This window comes from Mirounga angustirostris, unplaced genomic scaffold, assembly GCF_029215605.1.
Source record: "Mirounga angustirostris isolate CCGP_5_RB_7025 unplaced genomic scaffold, mMirAng1.0.hap1 SCAF_2, whole genome shotgun sequence".
In the NCBI taxonomy this organism is placed as follows: Eukaryota; Metazoa; Chordata; class Mammalia; order Carnivora; family Phocidae; genus Mirounga; species Mirounga angustirostris.
The window spans coordinates 142,860,727-142,888,333 of NW_026991710.1; the positions used below are offsets into that span (position 1 = coordinate 142,860,727).

Consider the following 27,607-nt stretch of genomic DNA (forward strand, 5'->3'; position numbering starts at 1 on the left):
TATATATGGTTCTCTCTTTAAATTTTTGGGATACAGTTTCTTCTAACAGACCAAAATATACCTTAAATCTCTAATGTATGGCTTTGTTCTAGTCACCTGCCTGATCACATTCTCTTCCTTTTTCTTTTTTTAAATCCTCTTCTTTCTTTTTTCAACCAACTTCTTATCAATTCCTTTTATAAAGTCTTTTACAATTTTCATCTTTACAGTCATATTCCATCCCTTCATTGTATTTACCCTATTTTTCTACATATATAGGTTTTTCTTTCTTTAAAATTTTGGGAGGCACTTTCTTCTAACAATCCAAAATATGCCCAAAATCTAGTGTGTGGCACTGATCTATGCACCAAACTGAACATATTTGATCATATTCTGTTTTTTTTTGGGGGGGGGGGGTTGTTTGTTTGTTTTATCTTTTTCTTTTTCTTTTTTCTTTCTTTCCCTTTCCTTTCCCCCGGTTACAGGTCTCTTCCGATTTGTTTAGTGTATATTTTTCTGGGGCCATTGTTACCCTGTTAGCATTTTGTTCTCTCATTCATCTATTCTCCTCTGGACAAAATGACAAGATGGAAAAAATCACCTCAAAAGAAAGAACAAGAGGCACTAATGACTGCCAGGGACCTAATCAATATGGACATTAGTAAGATGTCGGAACTAGAGTTCAGAATGACAATTTTAAAGATACTAGCTGGGCTTGAAAAAAGCGTGGAAGATATTAAAGAAACTCTTTCTGGAGAAATAAAAGAACTAAAATCTACCAAGTTGAAATCAAAAAGGCTATTAATGAGGTGCAATCAAAAATGGAAGCTCTAACTGCTAGGATAAATGAGGCAGAAGAGAGAATTGGTGATATAGAAGACCAAATGATGGAAAATAAAGAAGCTGAGAAAAAGAGAGAGATAAACAACTACTGGATCATGAGGGCAGAATTCGAGAGATAAATGAAACCATAAGATGAAACAATATTAGAATAATTGGGATCCCAGAAGAAGAAGAAAGAGAGAGAGGGGCAGAAGGTATATTGGAGTAAATTATAGCAAAGAACTTCCCTAATTTGGGGAAGGAAACAGGCATCAAAATCCAGGAGGCACAGAGAATCCCCCCTCAAAATCAATAAAAATAGGTCAACACCCCAACATCTAATAGTAAAACTTACAAGTCTCAGAGACAAAGAGAAAAATCCTGAAAGCAGCTCGGGACAAAAAGTCTGTAACCTACAATGGTAGAAACATTAGATTGGCAACAGACCTATCCACAGAGACCTGGCAGGCCAGAAAGGACTGGCAGGATATATTCAGAGCACTAAATGAGAAAAATATGCAGCCAAGAATACTATATCTAGCTAGGCTGCTATTGAAAATTGAAGGAGAGATAAAAAGCTTCCAGGACAAACAAAAACTAAAGAAATTTGCAAACATGAAACCAGCCTTACAAGAAATCTTGAAAGGGGTCCTCTAAGCAAAGAGAGAGCCTAAAAGTAACATAGACCAGAAAGGAACAGAGACCATATACAGTAACAGTCACCTTACAGGCAATACAATGACACTAAATTCATATCTTTCCATAGTTACCCTGAATGTAAATGGGCTAAATGCCCCAATCAAAATACACAGGGTAACAGATTGGATAAAAAAACAAGACTCATCGATATGCTGTGTGCAAGAGATTCATTTTAGACCCAAAGACACCTCCAGATTGAAAGTGAGGGGGTGGAAAACCATTTCCCATGCTAATGGACACCAAAAGAAGGCTGGGGTGGCAATCCTTATATCAGACAAATTAGATTTGTCTAAAGACTATAAATGAGGAAGGACACTATATCCTAATTAAAGGGTCTATCCAACAAAAAGATCCAACAATTGTAAATATCTATGCCCCTAAATGGGAGCAGCCAATTATATAAGGCAATTAATAACAAAAGCAAAGAAACACATTGACAACAATACAATAATAGTGGGGGACTTTAACACCCCCCTCACTGAAATGGACAGATCATCTAAGCAAAAGATCAACAAGGAAATAAAGACTTTAAATGACACACTGGACCAAATGGACTTCACAGATCTCTTCAGAACATTCCATCCCAAAGCAACGGAATACACATTCTTCTCTAGTGCCCATGGAACATTCTCCAGAATAGATCACATCCTAGGTCACAAATCAGGTCTCAACCAGTATCAAAAGATTGAGATCATTCCCTGCGTATCTTCAGACCACAGTGCTTTGAAACTAGAACTCAATCACAAAAGGAAAGTCGGAAAGAACTCAAATACATGGAGGCTAAAGAGCACCCTACTAAAGAATGAATGGGTCAACCAGGAAATTAAAGAAGAATTAAAAAAATTCATGGAAACAAATGAAAATGAAAACACAACTGTTCAAAATCTTTGGGATGCAACAAAGGCAGTCCTAAGAGGAAAGTATATAGCAATACAAGCCTTTCTCAAGAAACAAGAAAGATCTCAAATACACAACCTAACCCTACACCTAAAGGAGCTGGAGAAAGAACAGCAAATAAAGCCTAAACCCAGCAGAAGAAGAGAAATCATAAAGATCAGAGCAGAAATCAAAATGAACTAGAAACCAAAAGAACAGTAGAACAGATCAATGAAACTGGGAGCTGATTCTTTGAAGGAATTAACAAGGTTGATAAACCCCTGGCCAGACTTATCAAAAAGAAAAGAGAAATGACCCAAATAAATAAAATCATGAATGAAAGAGGAGAGATCACAACCAACACCAAAGAAATACAAACAATTATAAGAACATAGTATGAGCAACTATATGCCAGCAAATTAGATAATCTGGAAGAAATGGATGATTCCTAGAGATGTATCAACTACCAAAACTGAACCAGGAAGAAATAGAAAACCTGAACAGACCTATAACCACAAAGGAAATTGAAGCAGTCATCAAAAATCTCCCAAAAAACAAAAGCCCAGGGCCAGATGGCTTCCCAGGGGAATTGTACCAAACATTTAAAGAAGAATTAATACCTATTCTTCTGAAACTGTTCCAAAAAATAGAAATGGAAGGAAAACTTCCAAACTCGTTTTATGAGGCCACCATTACCTTGATCCCAAAACCAGACAAAGATCCCATCAAAAAGAATTAAAGACCAATATCCTTGATGAACATGGATGCAAAAATTCTCACCAAAATACTAGCCAATAGGATCCAACAGTACATTAAAAGGATTATTCACCACAACCAAGTGGGATTTATCCCTGGGCTGCAAGGTTGGTTCAACATCCACAAATCAATCAATGTGATACAATACATTAACAAAAGAAAGAACAAGAACCATAGGATCCTCTCAATAGATGCAGAAAAAGCATTTGACAAAGTACAGCATCCTTTCTTGATCAAAACTCTTCGGAGTATAGGGATCGAGGGTATACCTCAATATCATAAAAGCCATCTATGAAAAACCTACAGTGAATATCACTCTCAATGGGGAAAAACTGAGAGCTTTCCCCCTAAGGTCAGGAAAACGGCAGGGATGTCCACTATCACCACTGCTATTCAACATAGTATTAGAAGTCCTAGCCACAGCAATCAGACAACAAAAAGAAATAAAAGGCATCCAAATTGGCAAAGAAGAGTCAAACTCTCACTCTTTGCAGATGATATGATACTTTATGTGGAAAACCCCAAAGACTCCACCCAAAACTGCTAGAACTCATACAGGAATTCAGTAAAGTGGCAGGATATAAAATCAATCCACAGAAATCAGTGGCATTTCTATACACCAACAACAAGTCAGAAGAAAGAGAAATTAAGGAGTCGATCCCATTTACAATTGCACTCAAAACCACAAGATACCTAGGAATAAATCTAACCAAAGAGGCAAAGAATCTGTACTCAGAAAACTATAGGATACTCATGAAAGAAATTGAGGAAGACACAAAGAAATGGAAAAACGTTTCATGCTCATGGATTGGAAGAACAAATATTATGAAGATGTCAATGCTACCTGGAGCAATCTATACATTTAATGCATCCCTATCAAAATACCATCCACTTTTTTCAAAGAAATGGAACAAATAATCCTAAAATTTGTATGGAACCAGAAAAGATGCCAAATAGCCAGACGAATGTTGAAAAAGAAAAGCAAAGCTGGCGGCATCACAATTCCGGACTTCCAGGTCTATTACAAAGCTGTCATCATCAAGACAGTATGGTACTGGCAAAAAAAATGGACACACAGATCAATGGAACAGAATAGAGAGCCCAGAAATGGACCCTCAGCTCTATGGTCAACTAATCTTCGACAAAGCAGGAAAGAATGTCCAACGGAAAAAAGACAGTCTCTTCAACAAATGGTGTTGGCAAAATTGGACAGCCACATGCAGAAGAATGAAACTGGACCATTTCCTTACACCACACACAAAAATAGACTCCAAATGGTTGAAAGACCTCAATGTGAGACAGGAGTCCATCAAAATCCTAATGGAGAACACAGGCAGCAACCTCTTCGACCTCAGCTGCAGCAACTTCTTCCTAGAAACATCTCCAAAGGCAAGGGAAGCAAGGGCAAAAATGAACTATTGGGACTTCATCAAGATAAAACTTTTGCACAGCAAAAGAAACAGGCAACAAAACCAAAAGACAACCGACAGAATGGGACACAATATTTGCAAATGACATATCAGATAAAGGGCTAGTATCCAAAATCTATAAAGAACTTATCAAACTCAACACCCAAAGAACAAATGATCCAATCAAGAAATGGGCAGAAGACATGAACAGACATTTTTCCAAAGAAGACATCCAAATGGCCAACAGACGCATGAAAAAGTGCTCAACATTGCTCGGCATCAGAGAAATCCAAATCAAAACCTCAATGAGATATCACTTCACACCAGTCAGAATGGCTAAAATTAACAAGTCAGGAAACGACAGACGTTGGCTGGTATGCGGAGAAAGGAGAACCCTCCTACACTGTTGGTGGGAAGGCAAGCTGGTGCAGCCACTCTGGAAAACAGTAAGGAGGTTCCTCAAAAAGTTGAAAATAGGGCACCTGGGTAGCTCAGTTGGTTAAGTGACTGCCTTCAGCTCAGGTATGATCCTGGAGTCCCAGGATCGAGTCCCGCATCGGGCTCCCTGCTCAGCGGGGAGTCTGCTTCTCCCTCTGACCCTCCCCTGTTTCATGCTCTCTCTATCTCATTCTCTCTCTCAAATAAATAAATAAAATCTTTAAAAAAAAAAGTTGAAAATAGAGCTACCATACGATCCAGCAATTGCACTACTGGGTATTTACCCCAAAGATACAAATGTAGGGATCCGAAGGGGTACGTGCACCCGATGTTTATAGCAGCAATGTCCACAATAGCCGAACTATGGAAAGAGCCAAGATGTCCATCGACAGATGAATGGATAAAGAAGATGTGGTGTATACACACACACACACACACACACACACACACACTGGAATATTATGCAGCCATCAAAAGGAATGAAATCTTGCCATTTGCAACAACATGGATGGAACTGGAGGGTATTATGCTGAGCAAAATAAGTCAATCAGAGAAAGACATGTATCATATGATCTCACGGATATGAGGAATTCTTAATCTCAGGAAACAAACTGAGAGTTGCTGGAGTGGTGGGGATGGGAGGGATGGGGTGGCTGGGTGATAGACATTGGGGAGGGTATGTGCTATGGTGAGTGCTGTGAATTGTGTAAGACTGTTGAATCACAGACCTGTACCTCTGAAACAATAATACATTAAATGTTAAAAAAAAAAAAAAAAGAAGATAGCAGGAAGGGAAAAATGAAAGGGGGGAAATCGGAGGGGGAGACGAACCATGAGAGACTATGGACTCTGAGAAACAAACTGAGGGTCTAGGGGCGAGAAGGGTGGGTGGCTGGGTTAGCCTGGTGATGGGTATTAAAGAGGGCATGTACTTCATGGAGCACTGGGTGTTATACGCAAACAATGAATCATGGAACACTACATCAAAAACTAATGATGTAATGTATGGTGATTAATATAACATAATAAAAAAATTGTGAAAAAAATCTAGATCACTTGTAAATAATTTTTTTTCTTAAATCCTCTGATAACCTATTTAGAATGAATGTGATCAAGATTGGGCTTCTGTCAATATCATTTATGCAATACTGCACCTAAGGGCTTTCATAATTTATTTGTATTTAATTCTCACCCAACCCTACGCATTACTATTTTTATCACCTCATTTTTCAAATAAGGAAACTAAGGCTCAAAGCCATTGATTAGCTGTCTAGAAGTGCCATACTAATTGAGAGCAGAGGTATGATCCAAACTTGGGCTTGACCATGAAATGTGTGTTCTTAAGCACACACTGATATTGTCACTAAACATTAAACATGCTCCTCACATTTTTTTCTAGAGACCAAACTGGAGAAGGTTGACAGGGACAACTATTATTTGATAAGCTCTCAGTTGTACAGATTGAACCCTAAAAAACCCTGATTTATTGATGATCTGGGGCTACTTAGGATTAAATCAAACTTCATAAGACCAAGGATTTTCACAGTATGTTTTGCACAGAGCCCAAAACTCCATAGACATGCCAAGATTCAATTCCTCAAACAAAATTAAATCTATGATGCTTTTGTGAAACATTTTCCTTTTTTGAGTGTTGATGAATTTTAATGCATCAAAATTAAACATAACTGTTTAACAAAAGATAGTGTAGACAAACTTAAAGGACAGGTGCTTGACTCAGAGAAGATAATTGCCAAATTAATAACTGACAAAGAATTAAAATTCCTGAAAAACAGCAAAAAAAAAAAGCTGTGAAATCCAAAAGAAATATTATTTGAATAGCACATGAGGAAAAAGTTAAAAGACTACTTACTTGAAAGAAATGCTCAACTGATCAGAGTAATGCAAATTACAACAGTTAGCGAGACATGATTTTACACAATCAGAATGACAACATTTAGAAAAACCAATCCCATAAGCTTGTGATGATAGGTCAAAATGGGAACCTCATGAACTACTGATGGGACATAAGTTAAGCCACGTTAGAAAAATTCATGTTCCATTTATCCCATTAGTTTGCCCATACTACAAAATATAGTGATTGTGCTCCTAGGTATAGTTTCCAAAGAAGCTTTTACAGGTGCACAAAACACTATGTATTCTATTGTACTCCACCCTTTATTTTTTTTAATTGCAGTACAATTAACAAACAACATTATATTAATTTTAGGCATACAACATAATGATTCAATATTTGCATATGTTGTGAAATGATCACAACAATCAGTCTAATGAACATCTGTTACCACACATAGTTACAGAATTTATTTTCTTGTGATAAGAACTTTTAAGAACTAATCTCTTAGCAACCTTCAAATATGCAATATAGTATTATTAACTATAGTAGCTATGCTGTACATTACATACCCATGACTTACTTATTTTTTACCTGGAAGTTTGTAACTCTTGACTTCCTTCAAACATTGGGTGAAAATATTTTACTTCTTAAATGTTTTAAGAATGTATGTGTGCATGAACAATAAATACAGTTATTTTTAGATTTCTATTTTGCAGTTAAGCTTTCACGAATATCTCAGATGCACAAAACTGTGTTTGTTTCTAACTAAAATCTGTACCATGTTCTAAAGTAAAGTAGGTGAGCTGTGTTACTTCTTGGTAGTTCAGAAATTTATTTTCCTTGTCCCAACAACACAGGTAAAAGGAACAATTGTATTGCAATCTCCAAAAGTTCCAAACACAACCATACATTTAATTATCATCATTATTTTAAATATATATCACCAATAATGATTCATTACTATATGTCTACTTATGTGTAAACAAATTTCATCAAACTCTGCCAGCTGAACAAGATTATGTAGCTTTGGGCGCCTGGGTGGCTCAGTTGGTTAAGCGACTGCCTTCGGCTCAGGTCATGATCCTGGAGTCCCGGGATCGAGTCCCGCATCGGGCTCCCTGCTCGGCAGGGAGCCTGCTTCTGCCTCTGACCCTCTCCCCTCTCATGTGCTCTCTCTCTCTCATTCTCTGTCTCAAATAAATAAATAAAATAAAATCTTTAAAAAAAAAAAAGATTATGTAGCTTTATTTATGTGTTTGTTTGTTTATATCTGTGCCCTACTTAAACTTCCATGGCTAAGTGTTGTTTGAAATTGTCTAAAGTAAAGAAAGCATTTTACTCTAATTCCAAACTATGTGATCAAAGTTAATCCAGATAAAGAGTATTATCCATTGAATGAATATATTTTGGTATAACTTATACCTCACCAAAACTGGATGATTATATTCAATTTTAAGCTATTTTCATTCTATAGTATATAAACTCTAGCAAGATGGCAGTGTCTCTAAGTTACAATTCTCATAACTGTAAATTAAAAACAATAAAACACCCCACCAATAAATATGCTAACATGTTGTAAGGATACTTTAATTTTATGTGGGATACTTGTGTGTGTAAGCATTCAATTTATTTTGCAAAGAACCTCGGTATTTACTGGAAATTTATAAGACCTAAATAAAAATATAATAGTTTACAGTAAAAAGATAACAAAAAATGGAGTAGGAAACTATTCAAAGATGGTAATTTGTAATAGCACAAGTAAAAATATTTTTTAAGAACTGATATTTTTAGAAACTAAATTTCTTTTAACTAGAAAGGTGTATTTTTTAAATATGTATTCTGATAATTAGCACCAAAAATAGTTATGAATACTTTATTACAACAGTGAAGTTTGTGTAATTTTCCACAATTTAAAAGAATAAGCCTGATACAAATTACAAACAAAAACTAATTAAATTAAATGACTTACAAAAAAAATAATGCCGGTAACTTTTCCATTTTCCTTAGCTTTTCAACGAGAAGTGGAAACATTCTTTTCATGTTTTCTGAACTAAAAACTGAATCAGGACTAAGATTCCTCAGAACCACTTTGGCCTGTAGCAATGAATAAAAAATTATTAGTTTTAAATTCTGCATAATAAAGGAAGGAATTAATACTTTTGGCTAAAATATTTTAATAGTTGTCTAATCTATATTTCTGTGCTTCTTTCAAATAAAATATAATAAAATAATTACGAAAATATAACATTGTGTAAAGAACCATCAAAGAAATATACAAATCAATGCACCAAAGAACAACGACAACAAAATGACTAATATATATACATGCATACATACATGCAATTTAACATGCAATTATGTAAGGCAACACAAATCAGTCAGAAAGAGGTTGTTCTGTAAATGATGCTGGTATCTCTATGGCAGAAGGTGGGGTAAATCAGTTCCTCTCCATATCATGGATAAAAAGCACTTTCAAATACCTTTTGAATGTTTTTAAATGACAAAATAAATGGAAGAAAATGTAAATTAATTGTGTTTCTGAATGGGAGGAGGTTACCTAAGTTAAAATGTAATGGAGAGGCACCTGGGTGGCTCACTCGTTAAGGGTCTGCCTTCCGCTCAGGTCATGATCCCGGGGTCCTGGAATCGAGCCCCGCATCGGACTCCCTGTTTGGCGGGAAGCCTGCTTCAGCCTGCTTCTCCCTCTCCCACTCCCCCTGCTTGTGTTCCCTCTCTCACTGTCTCTCTCTCTCTGTCAAATAAATAAATAAAATCTTTAAAAATTTAAAAAAAGTAATAATGTAATGGAAAAAACTCAAATGGGAAAAGTCTAATATATGTCACTCACCAAAAATGAGAAACCTCAATGTGTGACAATAAAACGAACTTCAAAATATAAAGACCATCATCAACTTATTTAATGTAAATATGCAAAACTTACATGACCCCAGGTGAAGGTTTTAATATATAAATAGTTCCTACAAACTGAAATAAAAATCATAAAAGAAAAAAATCCAAAGATAAAAATGATAAAGGAGTAAAGAATTCTTCTGAGCTACTGTTACTATGATTTCAATCTCTGCTGCCACGGAATCAAGAACACTGACTGTGGATAATGACAACTCTGTTCTTGTCTACTGTAACACTGAACAGGAACTGGTGGGCTTCTGGGATATGTTTTAGGAAGCACAAAGGATTAAAAAAAGAGCAATGTCCTTTTCCTCTTTCTATTCTATCTCAGAATCACTAGATTTCCAGGTTAGCCTAAAATCCTAAAATGAAAATTGAAGACTAAAATAATAAAGTAATAATAATGATGATGATGATGACAACAATGTAAGTCAAGAAAACAAGGAACATAGGGTTTTGCCAAAAACATGTGAAAATTACCTCCTCGGCATGGCCATTTTTGATCCAACTTGTTAGTTCTGCCTTTAAGCTCTCTTCATATTTTCTAGCATCCAACTTTTTAATGACTATTTTATTCTTAAAATGAATGAATTTCTCTGGATCGAACTCCTTGAAAAGAAATGTCACAAAATTAAATAAAATCATGCAAGAAAATCCAAAGATGTTTCTCAATTATGCATTTCATTTAACAGAATTACAAGCTTCTTGAGAGTACAGATTATTGACGTCTTTTTATCCCCCCAATGTTTCCAGTACATAAACCTAATAGGATGGATGAACTCTTCGAAAAAAGAATGCAGAGCAAAACCACATAGAAGATGAAAACAGACAGCAATTAGGGTGTAAGGAGAAAAGGAGAGTACAATGAGAAAATGAAGGAATATGAATCCAAGATGTAAAAGGAGACTAAAATATCCTAGCATCCCAGAAACTGAAAGAAGAAATATCTTCCGGAATTCAATGGCATTACACACCATTAAAGTAAAACACAATATGTTAGCAAGAAGAATGTCTTAGAAGGGGTGATTTTATTTTGGAAACAGTCTATAATTTTAAAAGATTAGATGCACATGATCAGAAAAGGTGAGACTTTGTCTTTCTGAACAGCAATGTTACCATCCACTATAATAAAATTAATTCAAGTTAAATGTGTAATTATTTCTTACCTGGGCCCTGGGCCATCTTTCCCAGATCTGAAACATGGTATCATAAAGCTGGATGGTTTCTCGAGGGGAAAGGGTAAGATCAGAAGGAAATCCATACTTTTCAATCTACATTTAAGATAAAATTAAAATTTTTAATATTCTTTCATTTTATCTATGGTCTGTCCTTTGCCCTGCAAACCTGTGTAAAATCTCTGAACATGAGACTGCATTATGTCAACAGAGTCCATGTCAACATAGTAACTGAATACGTTATTTTTGGAATGTAAGCATTGTGTGCTCTTATTAATACTACTTGAAAGTGGTAAATTATTTTGCCTCACTAAAAAACATATATGTAAGATAAATCCAAAAATTATCACAATTTTTAAGATATAAATCTTATTTCTGTCACTAGAATGCTTGTGATTTCTTAAGTCTCTTAGCCTTTTAGGGGAAGGCTGAGTTTCTTTGTTTCTAAAATGGACAATTCTGCCTGTGCCATAGATTTGTTGCAAGAATTAAGTTAGATAATGTATGTAATAAGTCTAGTGAAGTACCTGTCACGTGGTTGATGCCTCAACTGTCAATGATCAACTCACAAGTCTTAATTTTTTTTGTATTTTCTCTTAAGATTTTTTTTTTAAGATTTTATTTATTTATTTGAGAGAGAGACAGACAGAGATTGACACAGAGAACATGAGCGGGGAGGAGAGGGAAAAGCAGGCTCCCCGCTGAGCAGGGAGCCCAATGCGGGACTCAATCACAGGACCCTGGGATCATGACCTGAGCCAAAGGCAGACACTTAACCGGCTGAGTCACCCAGGCACCCCTTCTCTTATGATTTTTTTCTTTTTTTTTTTATTAACATATGATGTATTATTTGTTTCAGGGGTACGGGTCTATGATTCATCAGTCTTACACAGTTCACAGAGTTCACCATAGCACATACCCTCCCCAATGTCCATCACCCAGCCACCCCATCCCTCCCACCCCCCACCACTCCAGCAACCCTCAGTTTTTTTGTTTTTTTTGTTTTTTTTAATTAAATATTTTTTTATTCTTATGTTAATCCCCATACATTACATCATTAGTTTTAGATGAAGTGTTCCATGATTCATTGTTTGTGCATAACACCCAGTGCTCCATGCAGAATGCAGCAACCCTCAGTTTGTTTCTCAGAGCCCATAGTCTCTCATGGTTCATCTCCCCCTCCAATTTCCCCCCCTTTATTTTTCCCTTCCTACTATCTTATTTTTTTTTTAACATATAATGTATTATTTGTTTCAGAGGTACAGGTCTGTGATTCATCAGTCTTACACAATTCACAGTGCTCACCATAGCACATACCCTCCCCAGTGTCTATCACCCAGCCACCCCATCCCTCCCATCCCCACCACTCCAGACCCTCAGTTTGTTTCCTGCGATTAAGAGTCCCTTATGGTTTGTCTCCCTCTCGGGTTTCATCTTGTTTCATTGTTCCCTCCCTTCCCCTATAATCCTCTGTCTTGTTTCTCAAATTCCTCATACCAGCGAGATCATACGATAACTGTCTTTCTCTGATTGACAAGTCTTAATTTTTAAAATCAGTTTAATAACTCTGTGGCTAGAAGCTGGGAATTCAATTCAGTTGTTCTCCACTACACAGCAACTAATGAACTGGCATAACCTGAGCCAGCCTACGTAAAGAAGGAAGAGAAATAAAAGGTCATAAATGTGTACCATCCTTCATTTGTAAACACAACAGTATTATATTACGATGCTGTTTTGTGAACCACATTGTCCCTAATGCCCCAAGTGATGGTGAGAATTGATCTGTGCTTGAGCAGAAAGAGGCAACAGTTCTTTCAAGGACTTCCTGGGGCTGACAACTCCAGCAGTGAGCAGCTGCTCCTTTGTGGCATGGTAATTGGTCGCAAAGGCCAAGCTCGGCTTTTTTTTTTTGCCAGAAATAAGCCTCATATGGATTGAAGGGCAATCCTTCACCTCAGTTGGATGAAGGCCAGCTTACTCATCCTGTTCCACCCCTTCCCTTCTCAAACTATTTCTATGACGAAGCTGTAGGGACAATGATCAGGGAGGATGGTTCTTCTCTTTCGGTTGCCACAATTTATTATGCTTTTTCTTGCCACTGAGTTCTTTCATATTAATCTGAAGTATACTACACAACATCAGGAATAATTTACTCATTCAGAAAGGTCTGCTTGCTTTGTATTGCTGCTACGATAGGAAACACACTGTATCAACACATGTTACACACACAGCTATCAAAACACATTTAATAATGCCCAAGCCTTTGAGTTTATCCTCCATTCCTGATGCAAAAGTCCAGAAGTCTTTTTTTTTTTTAAAGATTTTATTTATTTATTTGAGAGAGAGAATGAGATAGAGAGAGAGCATGAGAGGGGGGAGGGTCAGAGAGAGAAGCAGACTCCCTGCTTCTGGACCCAAAGTCCAGAAGTCTTAAGAAGACTCATACAACAGTGTGACCTTTGCAGAAGTCATACCAGGTCAGAGCATACTGTAGCAGTTCTGTTGCTTTCCAGTTACTCCATTCATAGCTACTGAAAAGAGAGGAAAGGCACTTGGACCAAAATGCCAATCTTGCTAGGTACTCCAAACTGCACTCATTGCTACTTAAAGATAACCTGTCTGGAACCGTCCTACACAAAATAAGTAATTTTTTAAATACTATGCTGTTTTAAAAATGCCAGGTGACAATGGGGGGGAAAAAGCAGACAGAGAGAAAGACAGAGACAGAAAAAGAAGTCTATTAATTATTTGTGTGGGTTATCATCTATATTCTAAGTCTGGGGTGTGAGGTCACAGGAATTTTGTCCATATTTTAGTTTTATTTAGGGTTCAGATTAGGCCATTGCCACACAAAAGAGAAACTTCTGTGATAAAATCTTATTAGAAAATTACCATGATTAGGATTCATTCAGTTGCTTTTAGAAGCCATTGTATCATAGCTGAAAGGCTAAAAGTGATTCTCATTCATTCACTCACTCAGTATCTGTTCAATAGATCATTCAGAATACTGTGATGATAGGGCAAGCTCTGGAGTCTATCTTGGTTGCATCCTGGCCCCACCACTTATTTGCGGTGCAATAATGAGTTAGTTAAATGCTCTATGCCTCACCATCCTCATTTGTAAATTGGGAATATTAACAAGACATCCATCCTAAAACTGTTGTGATAGTTGAAAGGGACAAAATACATAAAATTCTTAGAACACAAAGTAAATGCTCAATTTAAGTTGGCCATCTTTACTTAACATACATTTATTAAGCATCTTTTATATACACAGTTTTTTAGGAACTCATAAGGACATAAAATTTGTCTTCAAGGAGTTATTCTAATAAGATAAAGGAGACATGCATATAAGCAACTTTAGTAGTAAGCTGATCATGACTGATGTCATACAAGAAGGTGCTATGGACCGAAGATTACATCCAGCTAAGGAAGTCACAGAAGGACTCTGAAGATGTTTCGCGTTAGAGGACTCATAAAAAATATAAAGGATCTGAACAACTGGCATTTGGCATCTGTGGTGAAATACTCCAGGAACAATATAAATCATGAGGACCTCCAGGTAAGATACATCAGATTTTGGGGCCAGGTCAGAGAAGACCTAGGAAGCCAAGCCAAGGAGTTGTGGATTTAATCACTTCCAAAGGAAAGCCATTAAAGCTTGGCAAGATCATAATTATGTTTTAGGGGTTTTACCTGACAACAGAATTTGGACTATAGTCTACTTGCTAGGTTTTGAAAGGAAGGCAAACTAATGACTAATTATCATTTTGAGAGGCACTAAGAGTTTGAATGGGCTGTTACTAAGAATAGGATAAGAAAGGAAGAGAATTGGGCGCCTGGGTGGCTCAGTTGGTTAAGCGACTGCCTTCGGCTCAGGTCATGATCCTGGAGTCCCTGGATCGAGTCCCGCATCGGGCTCCCTGCTCGGCAAGGAGCCTGCTTCTCCCTCTGACCCTCCCCCCTCTCATGTGCTCTCTCTCTCATTCTCTCTGTCTCAAATAAATAAAATCTTTAAAAAAAAAAAAGAAAAGGAAGAGAATTGTGCAAGGAAAATTAAGAAGTCTTCCTTCACAGACACCTCGATGTCCCAAATGATATCCTAAGACTTCCACTTTATTGATTCACCACCAAAAAATCATGTTATGACTGTTATGTTAGTGAAATGTCTTTTCCTTATTTAACCTAACTCGCAGTGATCAGTTGCTCACATGTTCTAGGAGCTGTCCACATATAGTTGTGCACTAAGGGTTAGTGTCACAAAGGTTGACAGAGAGACATGGGTACTGAGAAGAAGGAAGATGGGCAAAGATAATGTCCAAGAACAAATAAAATTAACCAAAAAAAACTTCAGGTTAATATTCTTAGTCATTTTCAAGCTTTGTGGATCCAGACACCACTGAGGGTTCATTGAAGACTACAAAGTTATTTTTGTTACTTTTAAAAAACTAATGTTAATAAATATTCTTCAACGCTGAGAAAGGAGGATATCCTGCCATTTGAAACACCATGAATGCACCTTGAGCACATTATGCTAAGTTATACAGAGGTAAGTCGGACAGAGAAAGAAAAGTAACAGCATAATATCACTTATATGTGGAATCTAAAAAAGTCAAACTCGTAAAAAACACAGTAAAATGATGGTTACCAGGGAATGTGAGGTGGGGGAGTAAAGATCAGTGTTCTTTAAGGGTACAAATTTGTGATGAGTAAATACGACATAGGGATTTAATGCACAGTATAATAAATATGGACAATAATATTATATTATAATCATATAACATGATAGAGGTGCTAAATATTGCTATCACAATTATTTTACAATATATAAATATACCAAATTAACATGTTATACACCTTAAATTTATATTATGTTACATGTCAAATATATTCAATAAACAAAAAATAAAACTAAGGTTAAATATCTGTTATAAAGTATCTATTCTACAATTCTAAGAATCAACTAGGCAGCTATTCAATTATAACATATATACAAGTAATTTATATTACTCAGAACAAATATGTCTAAAGTATTACTTACATGATCTGTTGTTAGTGCGGCACATGGGTGAAAATGATCAAAATAGATGTCATTATGTTTTATCGAACATATATGCTTCTCTAAATCATTGTATCTCTCTCCATAGAGCACTAACAATGAAGAGCAAGAATTTCCAAATCAGTGGCCAGCTAAGGACTGCAATGATTTTAAAGTAAAAGAAAAATGCCAAACGTACCAAGTCTAACTTTATACGATTCCTTTATTCGGAAGTAATCTTTGGGAGAAGTGGCACAACGGCCAGCATCTCTTTTAAAAGCAATATTTTTTCCCATTGTATGGTCTTCTTGTTTCCAGTAGTGTTTTACTGATTGTAGCCACCTTAAAAAATAAATTCACAAATAATTTTACTGTAGGCAGTAATAGAGTACTACTTCCTGTGACATTAAATAATTCAAATAAAAAAAATTTCGCATGCCTTAAAAATTGTAATTAAAAGAATAGGCCCTGGAGGCAGACTACCTGAGACTGAATCCCAGCCTCCTTACTGCTGTCTGTGGCTCTTGGTCAAATCACTTACATTCTTTGTGCCTCATTTTCCACATTCTACATTCCACAAAAATGGAAATAATAATAGTAGTAGTAGACATATGATTTAATAGTAGTAATTGAAATAGTAAATCATAAGGGTTGTTGGGTATTTAAAATAAATTAATATTTGCAAAACACTTAGAATAGTGCCTGGCACATAGTAGCCTTTGCTATAATTGTTATTAACAATGAGGCAAAAATCTAGCCCAATGACAAAATGATATGGGCCTTTCAATTAGTAAGGTTTTCCTATCTTTCTAAGCATCTACAAAGTGGGACAATAGAAGAAATCTCAAAGTCTGTGGCAGGGGATGTCATTATATTATTTCATTTTTTATTTCTTGCTAAAAGACAGGAAAAAAAAGGAACATAGATCTATCGCTGCTGGTGGACTTTTTTTGACATATGGAAGAAATTTTCTACTCAATAGCAGATCTGGCTGGGACAGTCCTTGATTTTCCTTTATTGAGTGTGGGCTTTCTCAGCACCTGCCAGGAGGTGCTCTAGATGCTCTGTTGCTTGAATAGCCAGAGATAAGTTAATAAACCCACCAGAAAGTTATGAAACGCTTCAGAACCTATAGAGAAAGTATAAAATTTAAAATAGAAAAGCATTTATCCAAACTGAACCGAACATAATGCCTACTCAGTGAGATGCTGAGGGTTACTTATGGTTGCTGAAAGAGCCAAAAAGGGACATCGGATCATGACAAGGAGATGCTCCCAGACTTCTGCTCCAATTTCTCCACCAAGACAATGGACCTATTAAAAGAAAAAAATTTCTCCTTTAAAAAGATGATTTAAAAATAGCAAATGAAAATAAGACACAGAAGCTCAAATCACTATACATAGTTTCATGTTACCTTTAATTGACCATGCCAAGTTTATATAAATATCCACAAATCAGGTAATAGAAAATCTTGACACAAATTTTCTTCAATTTCCATAACCAATCCATCAATAACTCCTCTTTCTCTTACTTTCAAAAATTTCTTTCAAATGTATGCATTTCTTTCCATGTCTAATGCCACCCGAGCCACAATCTCATCTCAGCTACACTGCTGCAATATCCTCCCGACTACCACCTAGCTTCCCTCGGTGCCCCCTATGTTCTTCCAATCACAGCCAAAATGATATATCTAAAAGACAAACTAGATCAGTCCATGTCCCTAATTAAATTCCTTCAATATCTTCCTTTGCACATGGAACAGAATGTTAACTCCTTAACAGGGTGTACATTATACCTGGCATAATTTGGCCCCCTCTTGTCTCTCTAGCTTTGTATCAAGCCATTCTGTCCCATACTGCTCCCCCTCTGCTTAAGACATACTGGACTTCTCTGTGTTACTTAAACACACCTTTCCTACCTCAGAGCTTTCACATGTATCATTCCCTCTGCTTAACATGCTTTTCAGCTTACAGAGTTCAGGCTAATGTCACTCCGTTAGAAGGACTTTGCTGACTGCCCACTCCAAAGTTTCCTCCTACCGCTTTCCTGCCATTTTCAGTCATGCCAGCCTGCTCTTTCTCTTTACAGTATGTACCAGTGTGGGCGGGCACAATCACATGTGTACTTGCTCGTGTGCTTACTTGTTTAATTCTCTGGTTTTCAATTACTCTGTGACCTTAGACCTGGGCATTCCTAGTACCAACAGTGCCTGGAATGGCAGAGGCACCCCTTAAATATTTGCTGAATTAATGAATGAATGTCTTTTAAATCAAATAAGGCAAACTGAACTCGATTTAGAGAAGATTCTCAAATGTAGTCTTCTTTAAACAGATTAAATTATGAAGCCTGGCAACTAGCTGGAAAGGACCATCTGAGTCAGAGGATTAAAATAATCTTTTCCACAGCCCATTTGGTTTTGGCCTGGTCAGGTAGTATACAACTCTCCTGAATGCTTCATAAAAGCAGATAGTTCTTTTCTCTGGCCCTGCCAGAATAGGCATTAGCCTTCAAAATCCTTCAGCTTTACTTTATATCAAAGTGGGGAAATTAAGGTACCCAATGTCATACCAGTCAGAGTTTTGAAATTAGAGTACAACTCCAGTTCTTGATTACAGAGAATTGTCGAATTTTTATTTTGAACAGGAATATTCAAGGCCTTCAAGATGTAATATATACAGAGTAACCAAAAATAAACACAAAAAATCAGTATCAAACAAATAAAATATATAGCCTGCTTAGTAGCTCCAAGTTTACAACAGGAATAATTAAGTTAAATACAAGCTTATCATCTTCTTCCACTTTAGGCTGAAAATTCTTTGGAGCAAAAGAATATATCCTTTTATAATACTTTAAATCTTTTTCAATAAATATCTTTGATAAAATATGATGATAAAATGTTATAAATATCATTTATAAATACTACAAAATAAAATATAATATATAAAATATGTATATTTTATATATCATACATAAAATTATATTATATATATATAACATACATAAATGAATATATAAATATACTAAATATTTCATAAATATATATTTTATATGCATTATATAAATATATAAATATAATATATATAATTAAGTATTATATAAATACATGCTATATATAAAGTACATATTATATAAATATATATTATATAAATAAACTATATAATATATAATATACTATATAATACAAAAATAAAATATATAAATATAATAAATGTTTAATAGATATACATATAACATTTAATAAATATATTTATATATTTAATATATAATATATTAAACACATATTTTATATTATAGAAGTATATTTTTAAGTATATATTAAAATATATTTATAGGGGCGCCTGGGTGGCTCAGTCATTAAGCTTCTGCCTTCAGCTCAGGTCATGGTCCCAGGGTCCTGGGATCGAGCCCGCATCAGGCTCCCTGCTCAGTGGGAAGCCTGCTTCTCCCTCTCCCACTCCCCCTGCTTGTGTTCCCTCTCTCCCTGTGTTTCTGTCAAATAAATAAATAAAATCTTTAAAAAATAAAAAATAAAATATATTTATAAAAATATAAAAGGATAAAATGTCATAACTATCATTTATAAATATTATAAAATTTTATAACATTTATAAGTATGACAAAAATGTTATAAATATCTTCCATTTGTCCCTATAAATCTCCATTATTTTCCATCCTGCTCTCTTTGGCCAGGGAAACGGACTTATAGAGATTACTTTAAAGGGACTCCAATGCTCTCTGGTTCCCCTGGACTTAGCCAATGGAGAGCCTTGTCAAGGGATCAGGAGAAGGGAGGAGAATGAGAATGAGGTCTTTATTTCACTGGATCCCCCTTCCTGAAAGGTTACCTTGAACTAGTTATGTCCCTTAACCAAGGTAAGTACTCACAATGTGGCTACCTTAATCAGAATCTTTTGCATCTCGGTAACTGCTTCTTTGCCTTGTCCCTTTAAGCATAAGGGTAAGTTACTAGCTCTGGATTACTGTACTAACCTTTATAGTTTCCCTCACACACACTTTTGGAAAACTCTCCTTTTTTTTTTTTTTTTTTAAGATTTTATTTATTTATTTATGTGAGAGAGAGCGCACATGAGAGGGGGTAGGATCAGAGGGAGAAGCAGACTCCCTGCCGAGCAGGGAGCCCGATGCGGGACTCGATCCCGGGACTCCAGGATCATGACCTGAGCCGAAGGCAGTCGCTTAACCAACTGAGCCACCCAGGCGTCCTGGAAAACTCTCTTCTTAAATTGTGTTTTGACTGTGCCATTTGTTTTCTATTGTGTCGATGACTGATAAAATAACCCACATAACTGCTACCATTGTGAGAGACCAAAAAGCTTTGCTTTAGAGGTCAAAGATTGGATTTTGAAATCTCTACCAGGAAAACTTAACGCCCTGGTGGTTAACTCTGCCTTGCTACGCAGACCTCTACAGCATATACCGACATCCCCTGTTGAGTCTCAACAGGAAAACGGAACCAAAAGACTGAGTATGATTCACTGAGGAAACCATTCAGAAGGAAGTACCCCCCACAACCTGAACTCTATACAAAGGGACAAATGTCTTGAAGCACCAAAAATCTTCATTATAGCACTTACGTACACTAGGAAATCAACCTAGAGAAATAATACCAAACCTACCTCATCAAATATAACATATCTGATCCTTTTCACCCATGTTTGGCGATGAGGAGCTAATAGCAGAATTTCAAAGCAGGCAGGCACTGTAATAAGTACCTAAAATAACATTGTATAAACAAAAAGTTTGAGTACTTTACTATGTACAGACTTTGTTATAAGAATATGAAAGAGTTATAACTCCTGAATGTACCTGCTAATAATTATGATATAATATCACTTCTGAGAATATTTCATTAAAATTGTGATATATTAGGTTAAACCTTATGAAACTGTAATTCTTATGAGTCAAAATGGTAAAATATCAGATTTGAAGTTTAAATTCTTATTTATAAACATCCAAAGTAATACAAATAGAAAGAGTTAATCATCACAGGTTTATTTCTTCAATCTGACCCTGAGATAGTTTTGCTTAAAAAATGTCTATTTAGGATCAACAACTATGGATGTGGGGAGAAGCAGAATTGTGTTGAGGGAGAAGCTATATTTCAAAAGAGGCCTGATGAAACCTTGGCCAACCTGGCTTAGAACTCTGGAGTGAATACTGGCTGTCAGAGCTATTCCACAGCAGGCATTTATACCCCTGTGTTTATGTCCCAGCGTTTATATCCCCGCCTAGCTCAGCCACAGGACATGGACTGTGGAACTGACAGCTGGCATTTGTCTTGACCCCTCTCCCCACATCTGGGCAGCAAGTCCATCCTTGAAAGGCAATCTGGGTAACACATCTTCATGTCTGCTCTGCAATGTTCTAGAATCATCATTTCACTTTTTGTTCAGTCTTAATTATGTATTTATGAATTTGTTAAGGAGGAAAACTATCCATGGCTTACTTAGCATCAGGTATTCTATCAATAATACATTTTTAAAATTGTGATGAGTATCCTACTCATCAAGAAAAGTGACAGTATCTTAATTATCAAGAAAAAGTCATTCTGATTAGAAATTGGTGTTTGTTAATTTTTTATAGCATTGGGTTCTTCAGATCATTTTGAATCCATTTATAAACCAAAAGGATGCAATAAACTATTAGTGAAACCTGAAGTCAAAACGTAAGTGTCCTTAGAGAAAGATGAGTGCTATTTCTCAACTCTTTGGAATATTAACAATATTAAACTTTCTGTAAAGCCATTTCATCTTGTAAATTCAAAAAAATTATTTCTGTGAGGCTTTGTGAAGATGTTGAATTTCTACTGAAAGAGACATATATTAGTGCTATTATATAATTTGGTAACAAATGCATTAATTAATATATCCTACCTGACAGTTTAGGGCATCGTGACGATAGTCCCTTGTAAAAACACCACATAGAGCTTCACCATTTGGCAGACTTTTGGTAAAACGGTTCTGAACAGTTGCTGCCACTTGATTAACAAGGGCCTGATTGACAAGGGAAGAAATTCAATAATCACATAATAAAACACAGATGAAACCTCAGAGAATGACAGAAACTGTCTAAAAATATGTACGGTTGTAAGTGCAGAAAGCTTAACAGCCCCTTTCTTATACCCATCTACTCTAAATACACTAACATGCTCTCTTTGAGATATTTGACCTAAGTATGTGAACCTCATTGATAAACCTCAACTTAAAGTAAAATGGGGGAAAAAATGGCTTAATCAGAAGGAAAAAAAAAAAAACAGGAAATGTTGCTCACATATCAGGAAAAAAATAGCTGAATACCTGGATGACCAAGGCTTAGAAAGAAGCTGTGAGTCTACTATAGAAGGAAGATCAAGTTAAGGATTATCAGATAGATTTGTGGTTCTTATATTTGGGGACTTCCTTCAGACATCTGGAGTTTGAATATATACATGAGTACTTTGGATCAGGTGGGTAGCCTGGCTAGTGGAATCTGAGTATAGGGAAATCTATGAACATCTATTTCACACTTTATGCACCCCCCCAAAAAAGATACATATAGATTAAAACATAAATTTTAAAACATAAGCATAAAGACACTAAAAAGTGAACACTTTCCCATTTCTGAGCACACACATGGAAACACTAAATGAAAATACTGATAGACCTGAGTACACAAAGATATGAACAAAATATTATCGTTAATATGACCCAATATAGTAGTAAAAAGATAAAGTGACAAATAAAGGTATATTTGTTATGATATATAAAGAGTAATGTACTTAGTATACAAAACTCTGACAAATCAATGAAAAGACAATGCCACTACCCCCAAAGTAAAAGACAAATGGGCAAATGCATCCACAAGTAGTTCATGAATAAAAAAATGTCAGTGCCCAAATTCACATAAAGATACCCAAATGACTAGTGATCACAGAAAAGCAAATTTAAATATGAGATAGAAGTTTTCTCCTATCAGTATGGCAAAAACATTTTAAGTGATAATAGAAATGTTAGAGAAGATAAGAGAATATACACTGCCATATCTTTTAAAAGAGTAATTTGGCAAAATCTACTGTGTTGTTACTAAAATTCCACTTCTGGCCAGGTTAATTTTTTTTATATATACTACTAATTTCCTGCAATGAGCACATATTAATGGCCATGAAAAACAAAAAAAAAGCTACAATAAAAAATAAAGTGCTCATTTCAATTAATCATACAGATCAATCTGGTTCTAAGGCTGACCACAAGTCACTAAACTTTTTCTAGAAGCTAAAATGGAGTCTGAATTCATTTTAATCTATAGAATTAAAGTTATCTCAACTAAATTTGCCTTTCCTAAGAGTAATCACATTACAAGCAAAGAGTTATGAGTGAGGATATGCAAACTTCTACTTTCTGTAAGTCAAACTTTCTCCTTAATGCAAAGATCATACTTTTTGTTTTTAAGTTCAACATTAAGCAGTAATAGACATAAAAGAAACATGGCAAAACAGCCTAGCTTGAGAAACAGGCCAGTCACGAATGCCCAGCAGCAGATCAGATAAACTCTGCAAAAGCAGTATTAGATTCCTAAGTGACCAACATGGCTCAGCAAAGTGTGAATGCTTCTCTCAATGTAAGCATAATGCTGAATGACAAAATCACAAGACCAGGCTTTTTCCTCACAATGGTTCTCAGAAAAGTGTTATGTTGGCCTCTGAAACTGGAAGGAGAAAATACAGGTCACAAAATAAAGTGAAAGCTATGGAAACAGAGAACAGATTGATGGGTGCCAGAGGTAGGGGTTGGAGACAGTGGGTGAAATAGGTGAAGGTGGACAAAAGGTACAAACTTCCAGTTATAATATAAATAAGTAGTAGATATGTAATGTACAGCATGGCAACTATAGTTAACAATACTGCACTGCGTATTTGAAAGTTGCTAAGAGTATAGATCTTAAAAGTTCTCATCATAAGAAAAAAAGTTTGTAGCTATATGAGGTGATGGATGTTAACTAAACTTATTATGGCAATAATTTCACAATATATACATATATCAAATTATGTGTGGTACACCTTAATTAATACAATGTTATATGCCAGTTATAGATCAATAAAACTGGAAAATAAATAAATAATAAAATAGATTCACTTGCATGACTACATGTATTATTTTAAAAGAGGAGGTTTAGGAATGAAAGAGAAAGTTTGAGTCACTTGAGGGCTACCTTTGTTGGTGCAACATACACAACCACCCCTTCACTGCTCTCCTTCAGCACCTTCTCCATGCAATAGTAGGAAGCATAGGTTTTGCCTGAGGACGTTGGGGCGACAATCACTGCTGACTCATTATTATCCACAACATCAAGGAGCTCTCGCTGCAGGGTTCAGAGCACCATATGAGTTAATAATATGAACAGCATGTTATCAAAACAAATCTATTAATACACTTCTAATATAATTTTCTGAACTTCAAGTGGAATGATGGGGAGTTAAAAACACTGATGAAACACATAGGAAAATCTGAAGAACTCATGGCATTCTCTCAGAAGACAGAATTGCTATGCTTTTGACTATCTGGAGGTGAGTTTGTGTGTGAAAAATGGAAAATAAGCCTGAATAAAATATCTTTTCATTGGGAAGATTTCTTTTTTCCTAAGTATTTGTCATTGATTAAGTCCAGCCCTTCTCCAAAATGGAAAGTGAGCCTGAATAAAATATCTTGTCATTGGGAAGATTTCTTTTTTTCTAAGTATTTGTCATTAAGTACAGTGCTTCTCCAAAGGCTTTGAGAAATTAAGTTCTAAGAAGCAGCCAATGGTGAAATGGTAGCTAAGGAGAAAAAAAATCAATCATTCATAATTTTACTACTTACCTTTTACTTTACATACGGAAGAATGTCAGGTACCTACTTTGAAGGGCATGAAAAACTTCATCCCTTCAGTTTATGCTTTTAATCATCAAAATGATGACTAATCAAAGAATCATAAATTTCTATGATGGGCAGAAGATGGAAAAACATCCCCAAACCTCAGTCTGCACACTCTTAATCTAGGTCCACTCTGAGCCACACCTCAAAATAAAGTGGACATTAGAAGAATTGAAATGTGTGTAGAACTAATAGAGAGCACTTGGCTGCTTTGTGTCCTGCACTTAAGTAAGGAACTGATCCTCCTGTTCCTGAAAAGGAGGCAGGAATTTTTAAAGATATTCCACTATCATCAATATAAGAAAGATAAAGGCATATTCTGAATTGGAAGTCTAGTAGATTGAACCTATGAAATTGTACTTTTGTAGGTAAACATATTCAATTTATCAGCGATTTTATATGGTTCAATCTATGCAGAAACACACCATTTTATTCCAAATTTTATATCCATCAATTTTACATTTATTTATAGAAGAATGGCTACGATGGTGACAGGTATAGCATGTAAATATCTAAACAATTGCTATCTTGTTTAGACTACCAAAATTGCTCTGGGCACATTTACATATAAAATCCTACTGACAGGGGCGCCTGGGTGACTCAGTTGGTTAAGCGACTGCCTTCGGCTCAGGTCATGATCCTGGAGTCCCGGGATCGAGTCCCACATCGGGCTCCCTGCTCAGCGGGGGGTCTGCTTTCCCCTCTGCCCTCTTCCCTCTCATGCTCTCTGTCTCTCATTCTCTCTCTCAAATAAATAAATAAAATCTTAAAAAAAAAAAAATCCTACTGACACAGGGAAAACATGGAGGTTGCTCCACAATGATACAACTGGATGACCCAAACATAACTTTAAAAATATGTATTTGTGAATTCATCAAAGTACCTCCAAGGAGATGGTCTATTTATAAATAATAAACAAAATGAAAATTTCACTTTCTTTAAATGGAAAAGAATTTCCATTTTGTCATTTCTAATGATAAAATAATTTTAAATGACATGACTCAATATTAAGTTCATGCCAAATATAATATGTAAAGCCACAATAATGAGAAGCTCCTGAGATCACATTTAATCATAAAATACAAATAAAATAAAATTTTTGTTTCATTCAATTATTACCTGCCATGTGTCAGGAATAAAATCCTGAACCCTGGGATCTGGATCTTTTCTCTCATCTCGTATCAAATAATGGCCCATGTATTGTAGTTGAAACCGAACTGGCCCAATGCCAATTGAGTATTTATCTGTTTTCTTCATGTCATCTCTTGCAACCTACATTATTTGAAAAGTCCATTTGGAAAGTGATTTTAAACTACATTATTTAAATAATTAAAATATATATTACTGAGTACTTTTTATGAGAAAAGGATTTCACCACCTTTTCAATTTTGTAATATTTATTGAAGAAGTTCTTTACCATTTAAATCATTATCTTAACTGTGAGTATATTGATAGACATCAAGATTTTCAAATATCCATTATGGTATCTGTAGCTACAATCTAATACATTTAAAAACAACTGAACAATCACAACATAGCTTTTAAATTGTTTGCTAGAATTAAACACAGTATTAATTTTAAGGGTCTGCAGAAATTATCCAGCATTTAACCTGTTTGTTCAGACAAGCATTTGTATCAGTTTTCTAATTTCAAGTTTGGGCAGCTGAATTACTAGTAATGACTTTGAACGTAGAAGTAAATATTGTCAGTTGAAAAAAAGAAAAAATCTAGAAGAGGTGACTGTATTTGCAAGACACTTTATGTACACCCCATAATTATTCTATTAAAATGGAGCTATTCTGAAAATTACCTGGGTTGGATATAAAGAACTTGCCAATTCATCAAATCCTAAATACTTCAGGCATCTGGCTATAAGTTGCTGATCTGCCTCCTGCAAAAGTTCTGGGTATTTTTCCATCAAGGAGTGGATCCTTTTCATCATTTGAACAGCTATATTTAAATCTTTTGTGGTTTCACCTTGGCAAATAATAAACAATATAATTTTTATAAAGACCATGAAAAATAATGTTAGATTACCCAAGATTAATCATCCAATCAATCTGACCTAATTAAATTCACTATCTTATTTAACATTAATAAAGGTTTTAGGATACAGAGGACTAGGTAAAATATAATTAAAGTGCAACTATACGCACTTCATCATTTCCATGGATAACTGGAAAGTAGCTGTGCAAATAATGGAGACAAAGAAAAGCCTTATAGTTCATGATAGAAATAAGATTGTTAGAGCTCAAGGTTGTATAAGTGTTCTGGGGAACAACAAATCTTTTCTCCACCTATTATTTTCATATCTCCTCTACTATGGTCAAAGAAAAATATTTAGATGACTTTAAATATCTGGTTAAAATCTTTGCAAAATTTATTGAGTCCTACTGTTGACAATAGATAACTATTTGGTGTAATCATTGGAGGTTGCCAATTCAATCAGTCTATTACAACTGCCAAATACAGACTTTGCTAATTATTCTTCATTTCTGTATAGTTATATACATTCTTTTTATTCCTCCTCACTGCTAATCTTTCCATACTTGCCATGTTAGGGCTGTTTTTAATTCCAACTTTCTTCCAATAAACCTGTATTTTAGCTATCTAAAAAATATTACCAAACACCCACTGAATGCTATAAGAGGCGACAAAAAAAATTTAATGTAGAATTCTTCCCCTCAGGAGAGTAAGCCACTTAATTCTGATCTTTCTTAGTAGCAGTCAACTGCAAATTC

At 35.4% G+C, this 27,607-nt stretch overlaps 1 protein-coding gene across 25 annotated transcripts in view; it reads right to left on the reverse strand.

Moving 5' to 3' along the window:
- DDX60 (DExD/H-box helicase 60) overlaps window positions 1–27,607 on the reverse strand; it is a 202,919-nt gene that overhangs the window by 132,006 nt on the left and 43,306 nt on the right. For all 25 annotated transcript variants that reach the window (XR_010409612.1, XR_010409627.1, XR_010409613.1 and 22 more), the window contains 11 exons: window positions 26,677–26,843; window positions 25,986–26,138; window positions 24,166–24,315; window positions 21,852–21,971; window positions 20,595–20,690; window positions 17,155–17,270; window positions 16,157–16,299; window positions 15,961–16,070; window positions 10,911–11,015; window positions 10,225–10,353; window positions 8,804–8,928 (listed from right to left, as the gene is read on the reverse strand). Coding sequence is in view for 8 of the 25 variants with exons in the window: in XM_064585252.1 (XP_064441322.1) it covers window positions 8,804–8,928; window positions 10,225–10,353; window positions 10,911–11,015; window positions 15,961–16,070; window positions 16,157–16,299; window positions 17,155–17,270; window positions 20,595–20,690; window positions 21,852–21,971; window positions 24,166–24,315; window positions 25,986–26,138; window positions 26,677–26,843 (1,414 nt within the window). In the remaining 17 variants the exon portion in view is untranslated. The remainder of the gene's footprint in view (window positions 1–8,803; window positions 8,929–10,224; window positions 10,354–10,910; window positions 11,016–15,960; window positions 16,071–16,156; window positions 16,300–17,154; window positions 17,271–20,594; window positions 20,691–21,851; window positions 21,972–24,165; window positions 24,316–25,985; window positions 26,139–26,676; window positions 26,844–27,607) is intronic.